Source organism: Cyprinodon variegatus, unplaced genomic scaffold (genome assembly GCF_000732505.1).
Source record: "Cyprinodon variegatus isolate N-32 unplaced genomic scaffold, C_variegatus-1.0 Scaffold54, whole genome shotgun sequence".
NCBI lineage: Eukaryota > Metazoa > Chordata > Actinopteri > Cyprinodontiformes > Cyprinodontidae > Cyprinodon > Cyprinodon variegatus.
This window is the reverse complement of record NW_015150507.1, coordinates 1771637-1787331: the sequence shown is the minus strand read 5'-3', so window position 1 is coordinate 1787331 and position 15695 is coordinate 1771637. Positions and strand designations below refer to the sequence as shown.

At 36.5% G+C, this 15695-nt stretch overlaps 2 protein-coding genes across 5 annotated transcripts in view; both read right to left on the bottom strand.

The window, feature by feature from the left end:
• Nucleotides 1-215, bottom strand: part of LOC107082490 (dihydrofolate reductase-like) — a 5006-nt gene extending 4791 nt beyond the window's left edge. The window contains exon 1 of the mRNA XM_015371199.1: nucleotides 47-215. Within this exon, the coding sequence (XP_015226685.1) occupies nucleotides 47-153 (107 nt within the window). The 5' untranslated portion in view covers nucleotides 154-215. The remainder of the gene's footprint in view (nucleotides 1-46) is intronic.
• A 2322-nt stretch (nucleotides 216-2537) lies between these two features.
• LOC107082489 (cryptochrome-1-like) overlaps nucleotides 2538-15695 on the bottom strand; it is a 17150-nt gene continuing 3992 nt past the window's right edge. For 3 of the 4 annotated variants that reach the window (XM_015371195.1, XM_015371196.1, XM_015371197.1), the window contains exons 3-12: nucleotides 13461-13569; nucleotides 12795-12937; nucleotides 12518-12702; nucleotides 10783-10871; nucleotides 8721-8861; nucleotides 8262-8573; nucleotides 6411-6562; nucleotides 5895-6097; nucleotides 3662-3790; nucleotides 2538-3320 (exon numbers count right to left, since the gene is read on the bottom strand). In XM_015371195.1, the coding sequence (XP_015226681.1) occupies nucleotides 3235-3320; nucleotides 3662-3790; nucleotides 5895-6097; nucleotides 6411-6562; nucleotides 8262-8573; nucleotides 8721-8861; nucleotides 10783-10871; nucleotides 12518-12702; nucleotides 12795-12937; nucleotides 13461-13569 (1549 nt within the window). In that variant the 3' untranslated portion in view covers nucleotides 2538-3234. The remainder of the gene's footprint in view (nucleotides 3321-3661; nucleotides 3791-5894; nucleotides 6098-6410; nucleotides 6563-8261; nucleotides 8574-8720; nucleotides 8862-10782; nucleotides 10872-12517; nucleotides 12703-12794; nucleotides 12938-13460; nucleotides 13570-15695) is intronic. The other variant, XM_015371198.1, reaches the window with a different exon arrangement.

Here is a 15695-nt window from a genome sequence, read left to right as displayed (position 1 = left end):
ATATGTGTTGTTATTAAATGCAGTTTTCAGATTGTTAGAGTCTTACGGTAAATTCCAGGGCAGGGTCCCGTCTTTCCCCAGCCCCATGTTGTTGCAAACTGCAGCAATGAGGCGAATAGGTTTCCTCTGCACTTTTTCCTGACTTTTCTCCATCTCCAGCAACAGGCGGTGTAAGCAATCCCCACCAGGAAGCAATGGACAGTTTGACAGCGCAGATGTGAGCAAACCTTTTATTGAGCGCACGTTGATCTGTCTCCGCCCACCGAGCGGCTGCTGCTATTGGACGCGGTGCAGCTTTTCTTTGTTTTCTCTGCCTGCATCACAAACACCGTGACGGAGTGGGTCATAAAATGGGCTGTGCTTGCTGGCGATTACACAAGGAAAAAAACTAACAATTCCTTTTCGTTTTATGGAGAAATTGCTGCGCTTTAGAATCAGTAACTTGTCAGTATTTAATCGTTCAAACAATAGAAACATCTGAATCTGGATTAGCTTTGGTACCTTGTTGCAGAAAAACCTGACTTGAATGTGTGTTTTCTTTTTTTTGATTTTGGTTTCAGCTTAAGCTTCTAGACAGGGGCTGGGGGGCCAGGGCCCCTGTTTTGGCCCCTGCACTGAAGACATAACACTCAAAAAAGTTCTAATGATGATCTGCGCTGGAACAGACATGGTTACTAATAGGTCTTTTGGATCTATTTAATTTGTTTTTCTTTAGAAATTCAGTTTTACTAATTATTTAAAAACAATAAGGTGATAGCTTCAGTGGTATTGAGATAGGATCCCAGTTTTCTTCTGATAAATGCGTTTTTCAAAACAAATTTTTACAGCTGAATTTATCAGCTTTTCTTGAGTTCTAATTCAGATTTTATGGAGAACTGTAATTTTAACTTAAATCAAGTCAAAAATATGTAAAATTCCTAAATTATAAATGTATATTGACCTAATAAGATATATAGTTTTAATTAAACTTCCTTGAATAGAAGTTTCACTTCATCCAGATATGTTAATATATTTGAAGCCCTGTTTTTTATTTCATGCTTTTCTGGGCCCCTACGAAAAGATGCTGGCCCCCTTTTGGCCCCCTGGAACACTTGGTCTAGAAACGTCACTGCTAATATGGCATATCCTATCTACAGAAAAAAAGGGCATTTGTTGGAACATCAAAGTATATTTCATTTCCAATATTTAAATAAACAAAACATACAGGGTTCAACTGCTGTCATTGGTCCCACAGCTATAGGATTTTCTGTAACACTGTGGAAACTGTAAGTGTGTGGTTAAGGATGTATTAGGCTTCCATACATATATTCACTTCCATACAGAAAGCGCGTATTCCTATTTTCAGCTACCACAGTATACATGTCAGATTAAATAATACTACTTATACTTCAGCGATAGTATCAAGGTGTTACATTATTGAATCTCTTATACTATATCCGTTGGTTGTGCTGTTTACATCTCTTTGCAGGTGATGAAGCAGATTGAAGATGTTTTATTGTTATTTCCCTTTTATCTCCTCTTTCTTTAATCTTTTCTCCTTTTTTTCCTTTCCTGTTCTACTTACATTGCAGTGTCTATATAATCTGTAAATCTCCCTGCATAATTACAATAAAGCTATTTACATACATAAATCAAGCGGAACACTTTGGCGATAGCCGTACTGTTCCACTTGTGAAAATAAAATCTGTTAGGCTCCTTTTTGGCATCAAGACAATTATTCTTATTGCCACATCGCCAGACAGGACAGTGTAACAAAAGGGGGGGGGGGCCCTTTCACTTCTTAAAGTCCTTGGACCTTAGTGCATGAGGTTTTTGACCTCTATGCACAGCTAGCAGGAATTTTGAAAAAAAAAAATCAGGTTGACTAAACCAGTAAACATAAAATTAGAGATCATGGGGTTGTTTAGAAAAGTTGCGAACTTATTTAGGGATGATATATCTATTGATAACCATGCTTAAGATTCAAATTGTTTTAAAACCTGAAGAAACACCTACTGTACACTTAAATGTCCATATATGCAAGATACTGAACTACGATGATTTTCTGACAATGTGGATTGGTGTTTAACAAGTCAAAATGGCTAACACTATGCTTATTTAAAAACTATGGATTTTTTTTATACTCCAATGTATTTGTCATGAACAGATATGTAGTATTAAATAATTAATATCAGCTTCATTATTCTATAATAGTATCAGAAAAAAAGTTTGAGTATATTTAGTATTTGTGTGGTTTAAAATAGTTTTTAAATATTTATTTTTCGGTTAATTTGGGAACTTTTTTTGCAGTGAAACTCCAATCTGATCAGTTGATGCAGGGTAGGCAGATTTGTTTGAAAGTCTGCTGCATTTCACATATCTTAAAGATCCACTTTATTGTTTTATGGAGACTTTTAAAGTTCTAGAGAGGCTTTGCAGAACCATTTCATTTAAATGGCAAACTTCTTCATTTTCCTTAGATAAGCTGAAAAGTTGAAGTATTATAGAAAAAAGACAGAAGATAATAATTTATTTCATCTTTTATTGTCATATCAAAATATTTAAAACAAGGTCATTAATTATACAAAACACATTTAAAATCACTGAGGTGATACAATAACATATTATATTAGAACTTCAACACTTTGGTAACATTACTCATAGACTAATATTAATGAAACGAAATAACAGAATGTACAAAAACAGAAAATAAGTTCCAAATATTCATAAAACAATATTAAATGGCTTCTAATGTTTCACTGTTCATCCGACCTTCAAGAAAAGAAGAACCAACTTGTCCTAAATGAGAACTCTATATTGTTCATTGTTGAGGTCAAACAGTTGTTTTATGATATAACAGAATGCTTTACTCCCCTTGTGGATGTCAGTGAGAAAAGAGGCTTGATTACCAAGTTTTTAATGTAAGCAGATACACTCTGCTGGAAGACAACAGGCTGCTTCAAATAAAAAAAAAAAAAAAAATAATAATAATTTGTACGATTTGGTTTCAGATGTATTACAGTTTTATCACATTGTACCTGAGAGCTGTAACAGGTCTTATCCTGTGAGGAACACACGTTAAAATCGACAAGCTAATCAGTGATCACATGTTTAAATGTTTCTATATGAAAGATAAACCAAAGTCAGAAATACTGAACAGTACCAGAAGGTTAACCATCTTATCCATCGTTATTTGGTGGAAGTTAATCATTGCTACCTGAGGACATTGAACACAACGCATGTGCCTTTCCCAAACTACTTGCGCTGCTTCCACGATTTGAAGCTGCATTCAGGTTCTGTCTTTTCATGGTGGCGCTTCAGCGTCGACTGTCTCCTTTCTACTTTCAAAGAGAAGAGACACAAGAGGATTTCAGTCACATTAGCAAACAGCTTTCATGAAAGAACATGGCTTTTAGAGCCTGTTGTTGAATCAAATCTGAGGTCATTTAACTGTTCTTGTGTTTTTTAATGTCAGTGCACCAGAGGGTTAGTGATGCTCCACAATAACCAGTATTCATCCTCCACTTGTAAACAGCAGCTCTGCAGGCAACATGTCAGATGCTGGGTGTCATGCTTAAGTCTCATGGTTATTAAATTTAGCTTTCTTGAACACGTTGAGGATTGTTATGTAAAGCGTCTAGTGTACTGAGAGCACAACTTCATTTTCATCTTAAATCCGTACCTGTTTGGGATGTTTCCTCCTGCGAGGGATGGATTTCAAAGAACCCTTTTTGATAATGAGCAGACCCAGTACTGACATCTCCAATGCTGCTATTGCTGTTGGGATTTGCTGGCACAGTTGCAAGGAGCCCTAAGACATAAACAGAACATTTGTTAACAAAAAAAAATAAATTATAAAAACTACATTCTCCTACTAATAATACTGAAGTAATTTTTTAACCTGGTATGCAAAAACACCCTAGAGTTGAGGCATCACCTTAATGTAACATGGGTTTTATGTTTTACTAGCGGCAGTAAAAACAAACTGACCTTAAGAATAAAGATAGTTATCCATGAAAAAAGTGTTTCTAATCTCTAAAATTTTTAGCTGGTTGTACTACAACCAGAAAATCAGGTGTAAACATTCCACTTAAATCACCAACAGAGAGCACAACCATGCGTAAAAAAGGACCAAACATCATTTTCCTGTTATGTTGACCATAAGCTACATAAGTAGTACAACAGATGTATTTATAAGAAGGTTTCCACGCAGATGACACCAACCATATTTACGCGACTGTGGTTTGAACCTGATTTCCTGGAATACTTTTATCTATAGGCTTTTTAATGTGCATTTTCACAGTGGTAACCAAACAACCAGGACTTTTATGGAGAGGATGTCTCCTGACACAGACTGGTTCCTCCTCCTGCTGATGCTTTCTGGGAGCACAGTTCTCGTCCCAATCAAGCACAGAACCATTAAAAACAGTGGAGTCAGATAAAAATGGCATTAATGTCTAGTTTCATAGCAGTTACAGTAAAACAGCAATGTAATGCCAAATCCTCTGCTAGTTCTCACAGCTCAGGCTCGTATTTGACAAGTTGTTTTTTTTGTTTGTTTTTTTTACTTTTTTCACTTTACGCGGAGTTGCCATTGGTGTCTAAGTAGAGCTGGATGCTGGTCACTCTCGTGGTAGTCCGACTGATATGACTGAGTTGAGTTCGACATTATCAATCATTCCAAAAAAAATGAAAATACAATAGAATTTGTTTCCAAGTTTGATAGCATTTCGCTCCCAATCCAGAAAGCTTTTTCAATTAAAAGAAAAACGTCTTTGAACTTGGAAACAAAGTCCAAGATGCTATGAATCAAGATGCTATGACCGAAAACATTTGATTGACAGTTGACCGTTGATATATGATTGGCCGAATTTAGGTGTACAGGCTGACATATAACTAACTGGCCTGCATAAGCAAGAATACCCCCCCCCCCCATTTAAATAGAAATGTTTGAAATTTTGGGACAAGATAGTCTGATAAAGAGAACATTTATATACATGTTTAAGCAAGAATTATTTGACATTTAATTATGACTTCCCTACCACTTTAAAATTGAAAACTTGTGAGACAGTAGAAATAGCATGTATAATCCACTAAAATTTAATGCAGATGGATGAGCTCCAATCCTGAAAAGTTTTGCTTTGTTTGGTATTCAAGTACCAAAAAATTGCAGCAACAAAAAAAACTAGCTACCCTCAAGGAACAGTGGTTGCTTGGTTTGGTTGCAACAGTAGAAATCGAAGAAAAGAAAAAGAAAAAAACGTCCCTAGTTCCTGAAAACTGTTCCTGCAGTGGGAAATCACCTTCACACTAAACATCAGTGTCAACACCCATCACTACGGTGGCACATGTGTGCAATGGGCAGGCTTTCCCTTGGTAGGGAAGAGAACTGGTCAGGATATATGGGTAGACAAAGGGAGCCAAACAAAAGCTAACACTGGGAAAACTATCTGTAAAGGCTGTAAAGATTTTAAACAAAGGTGGGGGTCCAATTTGCAGATGAACATAAAGTCACAGCTCCAATTGGATGCTTTAGATCAAAGCATATTTATATATTCCAGATGTAGCTCAAACTCAGTAATCTGTGTTGAGAGTAAGAAAACCAAAGAATCCATCAAATCTGGTCCATCCTATCACATTTTTAACTGTTTTGTCAATAGTAAATAAAAAGAAAAGATACATTTTTAAAGCAGTTAATAGGAAAAAGGTTGTTTGACAAAATATCTTCTCTGGGAGACTAAAAACAAATATGCTTTATAAATGTTATTTGTAAAAAAAAAAATCAAAAACTATGTACATTTATCCTTTCGTCAATTGTATAAAATTGCAATACATAATTTAAAGTGAGTGGTTGTGCTGGGAAAAGAGGGCACCATTTAGGATAAATTAGACAAAATTATTTAACAATCATTTACCTAGTCCTTTGTAACAGGACAGCTGTTGGTAAATCTGCTTCATCCTCTCTATGTTGACGCGACTGCTCTCGCCATGGTTTACCATGGGTTTGGGGTAGTTGGTCCCTATGATGCACTTGGCTGCCTTCTGCACTTCCTCGGGGGCATTCCAAGGATCGTAGATGTATTTGGCAGGGAAACCTCTCAATACTGGCAAATAGCGCCTAGAAAAAAAAAAAGAATGTGAAAAATAAACCTGGGAACAGGTCACCCTTTCTTTCAGTGAGATATTGAGGAAACATTCTTAAATTAAAACCTCATAAAACTTTACTCTTCTATTTTTAAAACCTCAATCAGACCTTCTGACTTTCTTTCTCCCATGTGAGGGTTTGAAAAAGCACAAGTTAACCATGAGATTCTAGTTTCACTGTTAAATGTGTGCAAAAAAAAAAAAAAAAAAAAAAAAACACAGATTATGAAAGACTTTTATTTTTTTTGAGTGGGAGGCATGTGAGGCACATGAAAGCAGCTACTGACCGTATGTAGTCGCCACCGGGGTCTGTGCGTCTACCAAATCCCACGGGACAATAGCAATGGAAAAACTGCTGGAAAAACGAACTGCAAGAAAGCCACATCCAACTGCCGGCGTTTACACTCCAGTCTGCGTCGAGCAAGAGCTCCTCAAAGACCTGCATACAAACAAACCCACTTCACAACTTGGATCACTACTTAGATTACTTCCAACATTTTAGGTGCATCTTACAACCTATTGTGATATTAAATGTGATTTATGGCTGCAGTATCCTAATTCCATACAGGCTTCATCTCATGATTATGGCCAATAGTAACACAGAAAACAATTACAGTGACAAAACTGTTCAAAACAGAAAATGCATTCAGCTTTTTAAACATATGCAGGTTTTCCTCTTATATACGCATGGGCAAAAAACAGAAATACATACATCCACTGAAATATTTGGTAAAAACCAGACTTTTTGTCGCCATCATCAAGCATTTCTAGCTATTTAGGCAGTGGAAGGCAGGATAATTATACCAAAACATGGCACTATGGTAATAAAAAACAAGTAACAGCAAGAGAGGAAAACTCTATTGCAGTAGCAGCAGTTTAAGCCTCTGAGTGCACTATAAGAAAAATATTGCAGAACTGAAGTCCACATGAAAATGTAAAACATCATTATCGGCATCCCATAGGCCCAGTTTTTACAGGTTATCAGCAAAACAGTTGATTTAGGGGAGAGTTAGACTCAAGTTACTGAAAAGCCTTGAAATTCACCATACAGGGACTTTATAGACTCCATTTAATTCAGTATAGGTACCAAAAGCCGAATAGCTTAAAGTTAATTTTTAGCTGTTGTACCAAAAGCTTGTTGGTGTCACAATGTGTTGTGTGTTTTGATTTTGAGCTTTTATGATCATTTAAACAGTTTGTTGGAAACAGCTTGAGTGGATTATTATTGAAACAACTGAGGTTTTATTCTATAAAGGCATTTCATCCATGGAACACAATATTTTAAATGCCCCAAAATATTATGTTTATTCCCATAATGACTGCATATTAATTTCAAAAAAGGTTAAAAAACAATCAACTGGACTTTGTTTTCCAAGTTTTAAGACGTTTCACTTCCCATCCAGGAAGTCAACAACTCCCCATTACTAAGAGAAGGGCCTGTTCTTCTGGTTAAATATGCATGTTTTCTAAGCCCAAACAAAGCTTTGTATTGGCTCCTCGATAAAGCTTGGAACTCATTGCTAATTCTTAAGGCTGATTTATACTTTGTAACTAGGTCGTCTGCATCGGTGTCTCAGTGAACAAAAAGAAGTCCCGCCCCCTCCCGAGACACTCTGCCGCACCTCTTCCAAATTGCAGGTGAGCGCAGACAGTGCCGAAGACAGGAGGCCGGCTTGTTTTGTTTTTATGACCGACATTGCGGAAAACGACTCGTGAAGTTTGACCAGCTAGAAGATCGAGGTGCGCGAGAACGCTGGGACCTTTTTTCCACCTGGATCCCCGCTCTGTTTCGCCGTCATGTCCCTCCATTGTCAGACAAACTCGCCCCCACTTCCTCACCGCCTCGACTGTATCTAGACCCACAGCGTATAGCGCAGACCACGCTTCAAAATTGAGCATAAAACCAAAATGTCTGCGTCAAGCTTACTGCGACACATTTTGACAGTTTGAATTGAAAAAGCTTCCTGGATGGGAAGTGAAACGTCATCAAACTTGGAAAACAAAGTTCAGTGGATTGTTTTTTTTTACTTTTTTGGAAGGACTATGACCTGAATGACTGAGAATCATCACCAGCAGGCAGCATATAAACCTTAGACAGGAACTGACATTTTTTCCAACTGCTCCTCCTATATTCTTACTTTCATGCCTTCTTCCCAGCTGATCCAGAGGTCTCCCCTTGTGAGGAAACAGGCCACTGCATGCCTGGCCAAATGATGAATCCACCCCTCCTGCCTCAGTTGGGTCATTATAGCGTCAATCCAGGGATAACCTGTTCGTCCCTCTGCCCACTTGGCCAGTGCTTCCGGGTTTCGGTCCCAGGGGATTTGAAGACACACAGGGTTTCCCTCCATCTTGTCAAAGCAGGGATTGTTGGTGGCTGTTGTGTAGAAGAATTCCCTCCATAATAGTTGTCCATAGAGGGACAAAGGTGGGTTGCTGTTTTTCTTTACCTGAATAAATAATAGACAAGCTTATTTGGTATAATTACGTATTTATGTGTTAACAGAGCATGAATTAACCTGATAACAATTAAAAAGCAATTTATCAGAATTAAAGAGCATTTCTTTCTTTTTTTTATCTTGCATGATAATTGTTACCTTTTTATAAAGGTCAGTGAGCCTGAAGTAAAAGTGGCGGCAGGAGAGACACCCGAAGCGCAGGTAAGGGCTGAGGCCTGTAGGGGTAGCTAACAGAGAGTTGGAGTTCATTCTTGGACGTTCGAAGTTTGCCACCCAAGCCTGCAAAAAACATTTTGGAAATGGTATCTTTAGCAACAGCTATTGCCGTTTTCCAAAGGAACAGAAGTTATTTGAATAAATTACAACCATATTAGTTTATGTTAGTTTATTATAACCACATTAGTTTATGTTTTGCTGCTAGTCAAAACAGAAAGTAAAAGCAAAAAAGTATTCATTTTGTAAAAGTGCCGTATTTTTCGGACTAAACGTTGCTCCAGATTTTAAGTCGCATCAGCCAAAGAAGACATTATGAAGACGAAAAAACATAAACGTCACACTGGACTAACAGTTGCACCTTTTTGAAAAGTTATTCTATGCATGGAATCCGTGTTCTGATAACTAGTGCATGGTAGGCTACTGCTCGAAGACCGCATTGTTTTATTTCATGAACGAACATCTGAGAAGCAGTAATAATGCGGCAGTTGCCCTGTCTACTTTAATTAATACCATCACTACCGTTGTAGGCGTACATGTAAAAAGCCTATTGTACAGGCCTATTTCATAGCCTAATTTACACTTCTAATCTGTTTTTTTTTTGTTTAATAAAGTTTTTTCTTTCCGTGGTATTACGGGTAATAGAATACATGTTGTTGCATGCAAACTAAATAGCGCCCTCTCATGGTGAAAAAACAAAACAAAACGTATATGTCGCACCAGAGTATAAGTCGCATGGCCAGCCAAACCATGAAAAAAGTGCGAGTTATAGTCAAAAAAATATGGTAATAGCCTTTAAAACTGTACAAATCCAGTTCCACCAGAATTTACATGCTGTGGGGTTTTTATTTATCTATCAGAGAAATTTATCTCCTAACTTAATGTTTTCTGTTTGCCTTAAATCTGCTCATAAACTTCACAGCCCTAATGAATTTTAGCTTCTTCAAATGTGAGGACAAAAGTTTGTTTCTCCCTCACTGAGAAACAACTTTCAAGATAGTGTTATTGATGTATTGAGATGCATAACGATCATGCCAAGATGTGATTCAAATTTGGCAGATTTTATAACAGGTATCAATTTTATATATTAGATACAAAGATCACACTGAGCCTGGTTCTGCTGGAGGTTTCTTCCTGTTAAAAGGAAGTTTTAACAGGAAAATGTTTGGTAATGATCTCCTTTCTATCTCTTCTTTCTTTCATCTTTTCTCTTTTTTTTCTTTTTTCCTTTTCTTCTTCTGTTTTTCTGCTCTATTTACATTGCAGTGTCCATATAAACTGTAAACCTCCCTGCATAATTATAATAAAACAATTTATATGCATGAAACAAGTGTAGCAGTATGGCAATTGCCATACTGCTACACTTGTGAAAGTAAAATCTGTTGGGTTCTTTTTGGCATCAAGACAATTATTCTTATTGCCACATTGCCAGGCAGGACACTGTTAAAAAAAAAAAAAAAGGAAGTTTTCCTCTCCACTGTTGCTACAAGCATGCTTAGTGTGAGGGATTGCCTTAGAGTCAATGAGTCGATACTATCAACTGGTTTTCCTTAGATGATCTGGTTGATTTGTAAAGTGCATTGAGATCACATGTGTTGTGAATTGGCGCTATGTAAATAAACTAAATTCAATCAGGCAGGAAAACAAGAAAAAGGTGTTTTTAATGTTATATGACCAAATGTCAACAAGCTAAGGAAGTTATCATCTGTTATCAAACTAGCCCAGCTTAAGGCACAAACATATAACCGAAAAGGAGTAGAAATTTAAATCCCGCTTAAAAAAAAATAAAACAAATCTTTCAACCCACTGAAAATACAGCATAGTAATTTAGTTATAGGCAGATTTAGAACTAATACAAAGATCATTTAAATCACTAACCAGAAAGAAAGATAGCAAAATATTTGCCTTATATTTACAGGTCAGAATAGCTCATGTTAACACTGAAAAAATTGATGTCTTTGGATCAGTACGGTCCATTTTTTTTTACCTTCCTCTCCAGATGCCGTTCTAACCTCTTGAGGGCTTCTGTTTCTCCTCCAGGCCAAATAGCTGTGCTGAGACCCTCAGTCTCAAAACCTGAAAGACGAACACGGTTGTTAGTTCATGACAAAAACACTGAGGTGAGATTAGCTAGATTATCATACAGGGTATATAACCAGTTTAATCTTTCCAGCATCCAGGAGCTCAACATACTGGTGTATTTCAGGCTGACTAATAAATCACAGCTATTAATCTTGAGCAGGACGCCCTGCATTATAAAAGAAAAACGAATATTATAATAAAAAACTGAATTAATTGTTGCAATCAAAATAAGGAGGAAGGCTTTAAAGGCTTAAATGTCATCATTGAGTGTTTAGATTAATGCTCTGAAACTATAGTTCATGTCGGAGGCATAAGAATTTTCTACTTCATGCTAAAAAAGGCTTTGGTCTTCAAAATTCCCAGTCATAAAATAATATGTAATAAAATTTCTATGCCAGTAGCACACTCTGGCTTATGGTATTTGATTTAAATTTTAATCGTTGTTTTTTCTCAATTTGTTATGAAACACAGGCTTTTGAGTATTTACCACAACAGGATCACATAACCTGAGGTCTTATATCATGCATGCAGGCAATAAGTGAACAAGGATATAAAGAAGCACAGCATCCCTCAGCCGAGGTGTGAAAAGAAACAGGAAAAGTCTAAGATTGTGTGTGAAAAAGCCATATAAAAATATTTGATGTTAAGAATTACAAGACGCAAGTAGCATTTGGAGCACAATATGAACATTGTAGTTTAATTAGGCGGGAGCTAAAGGTATGTTATCCAAAGGTGCGGGAGCCAACGGTGTGGTAGCTAAAGGTGCGTTAACCAGCACGTTTATTGATGCATAAGTACCGCCAGCAGAATACGATGATGTATAACAATGTTTATACCTACTGATAACAACTAGTGCAAAACTTCAAAAGGGACAACGTAAACACTAGCAGGACAAATACTTGCCATGTATTGTTATTCTAACATTAGCATATATTTTTTTGGTATACTCATATTACGTAGTCCCTTTTAAAGGTTAATTTTTTATTCCATCTAAGGCAGAGGTGTCAAACTGGTTCCAAAAAAAGGCCGTGTGGCTGCAGGTTTTCTTTCCAACCAAGCAATAGCACACCAGACTCCAGGCATCTCATCAAGTGAGTCCAGTCTTAACATGACTTGATGAGATGAATGGAGTCTGTTGAGCTATTGCTTGGAGTCTGTCGTGCTATTGCTTGGTTGGAAAGAAAACCTGCAGCCACACAGCCGTTTTTGAAACTAGTTTGACATCCCCGATCTAAGGTCTATGGGAAAAATAAGAAATATAAAAATTTTAAGTCATGCAAATACTTTCGGTGTTTAAAAACAAAAACAGATATTTGACCCACTTCAAATTTGTTTGCATTTGGAGTCACTTTTAGATATTTCATTAACGTCAAAGGAGGCCAGACAGGAGTTGGTAAATGTTTTTGTGTAGCCCTTTAAACATGCACTACTGCTGAAAAACACTGAAACATGAAGTTGTCTTAGAAAAAGTCTGCTTATAAAACTGTTTAAACATCAAAATGCCCCCTTAACTAGGTACTGACTGTTTTAGCACAATGGCTGAAAAAATATTAGCTCTGTTAATTAGATAAACATGACTTCTCTAATTGTTTTATAACAACATTGAACAAAAAAAAACAACATAATAATAAAAATCTCACCAAGCTCCTCCAGGGATGGAACTCCAAACTTATCATCATGATCATCAGTAACAAGAGTGATACAGTTTTTCAGCATTTCCGATGAGATAGTCTCTGCAGGCTGTTCCACATCATCCATTCGGTTAATTAGACCCTGGAAGCGCTTATATGTAACAGGAGGCTGACCACCATTTACTTCTATAATCCTTTAGGAGACAAAGGAAGCCCTTAGTTTCACAGACATTATATAATGGGTGGTTTCAGACGATGTCAGAATGAATAATCTAGATTAACTCACTCGTCTAGATTATAGAGAGTGTGTGAGATCCGCACAATGACCTCTACACCCGCCTCACTGGCCAGTTTCTGGATGGCAGCATCACGGTCCTTTCCAAACGGCTCAGAATCGTACTCATAGGATAACTGTGTGATATTCCATTCCTAAAAAGCATGGATCACACAAATACAGAGAAACAAAAACATTCAGTTTCACAGAACAGGAATTTATGAATTAATGCCAGATTGAAATGTAATAAAAATATGTTATTCTTCAATAAATGGCCACGGGGAGGCATTGTTTACAATAACATATAACACATTGCTTTTCAAAACATGAGTGTACAGCACTAAAATCTGCTTGTTTAACACAGCCTTCAGTTAACATTACATTTATACCAATAAGAGAAATTAACATTTTAAGGAGTCCTACTTTTATCACAATGGCTGGCAAACTACTCATCACCATAACAGAGAATAATGAAGAGCAGCATTCAAACAAAATTTAGAATCATCCTAAATGTATAATTTTTGATGGAAAATATAATCAGTTACATTTTCCTTAATCAATACAATACAGTAGCGCTTGAAAGTTTACATATCCCTCCTTTGAAGAGAGAAAAACATCATAGTTTGAATTCTGAAGTGAGCCAGGAGGCGCATCTTAAGTCTTTCTTCGCTTTCATACCTTGAAAAGACGAGGGAAGACATCTGTGGGCTGGCCTCTGATGACAAACAAACGGGAGTTGAGTTTCCGCAAGCTTGCATCCAAATCCTCTAAACAGTGCAGCAAAAACCTGAGAAAACAGAAGAGCAGGTGTTAATAAATACCAGACAAAGAGATTGGGTATTCCACAGCTGTAGCAGACATTTATTTTTCCGATTGTCACACAGCTCACATCAAGGAAAATGACCCACCCCCATGTTTGTAAGGGATGCAACTGCTACTTCTCTGAGGGTCTTTTCCTTAAAAATGTGGTTGAAACTATTCTTTTTAAAGTGAATGGAATATAAATAATTTTGTTAACTTTCTTTAACAGACTTCACAGAACATGTATTTCTTAGAAACGTTATGCCAAATGTGCCTCTGGCTGAAAACAAAAACACACAGAACTGACTGTGAAACCACACAGTATGACTCAGCAGGAAAACTGTGGATTGATATAGAAGTTTTTAAGTTAAATAAATCACCCCCCCCCAGTCATAATTGAAAAATTACAGTACTATTCAAAAGTTTATTTATATCAGCAACTCAATTTAGCTTGTGAAATAGATTACATAGAGTTAGTAAACACGGACTGTGTTTAGCTTTCCTTTCTGCTTATTAAGATGATCAAAAAGTATGTTTAATACCAGCTTAAAGGTTACTTATAAAAAAGTTATTACCAAACCTCATCATAACACATATTCTATGATATTGAATATGACTGAATAAAAGTTAACATTTTATCTTGAATCAAATCAAAAATAATGAATGAATCAAAAATATTCCTTAAATGCGATGATGTACTTTAGTGTCCTTTCATTGGTCGATCTGGGTTGTGGAACATCCTATTCATTATCATGACTCTGGTCCAAAATTCAGGTTTGGCCTGAGGTAATTATTAGGGTTCTTATCCTTTTATTATTACTTCAATTATTAATTATATTATGAACCACAACTTTTTTTAATTTATTTATTTATTTTTTTTTTTTTTACGGCACTAGTTGCTAGGAGGAGAGACATGTGGGAAAGGACCACAGGCCAGATTCGAACCCATCACATCAGGGTCCGCGTCGAGGAATAAGGCCTCCGTACATGGGTCATTATTTTTTAATCAGACGTACACACACAGGTCTATAGTACTTCCAAAAATGTGCATCTTTCAAAAATATAATTTTCATTCAAAAAATACTTTCAGGGCCAACAGCAGTCTGCCCTCTGTACTAATATACTGGACTCAATCTTCCATTGCAATAAAGCTAAAATATACAAAAGTCATATTGTTGCATTGAATCTCATTTCTAACAGCATTGAGAGAAAATGTATAACGTGAAATAAGGGAAACAAAAAAGAAAAGTTTTAATTATGCTCTCTTTGGGTACAGAACTTTGAGTTATCTTATTACTAAAATCGGCTAAATAAATTAACTTGCCTTGCCTAGAAAGAAAACACAGAAAAGCTTAGTTAATTCATGTGTAATTGTAGTTTAAAGCTATGATTACCAATGCAATGAGCATAACGGCACACTGACACGGTCTTAGAGCCTTTCATTAAATCTCAACTGCAACTGTGAATCCTGCAATTAGATTGCAAACTCAAGTGCCTGCCCTGAAGCCTTACCAAAGGAGTTTGCTGCTTGTTTCCAGATAACATTCATTCACATGAAATCAAAGTTAAAAAAATTTACTTAGGAATGTGCACCAAAACATCACATGGCTTCAACGCAAACGTATCACATTGCCAGATTAACCCCACACTTTGCATACTGAACATGATGTATTGAAGATAACTTTTATTTGTCAACCAGGGAAATGCAAATCACATGGATGTTTACAATGTACTTTTCGACAAGCTTACTGCAATCATCTATTTTTAAATTTAAGTAAAAGAAATTATTGTCAAAATGTACTTTAAAAAAACTAAGATCAAAATATCCAAAAATGTTTAATGTAAAGCACATTTGAGTCACACAGATGAGTAATATTTCAGATCACACCAGCATGTCCATTTCTGAATAGGTAGAAAAACAAGTAGGAAAAAAGAAAGTCTTTAAGTAGCCTAAACAAAGTGTTCGCCTGACACAACTCCCCCACATAACTTTGTGCATCTGCTGAATGAGTCTGAGGTATTACAGGTGCAGCTTCTCTGCATCAGTTATTAGCTTATTTTTTTAACTTGCTGCACTGCTGATTCCTTATGGTTTAGATTACTACCTTGCTC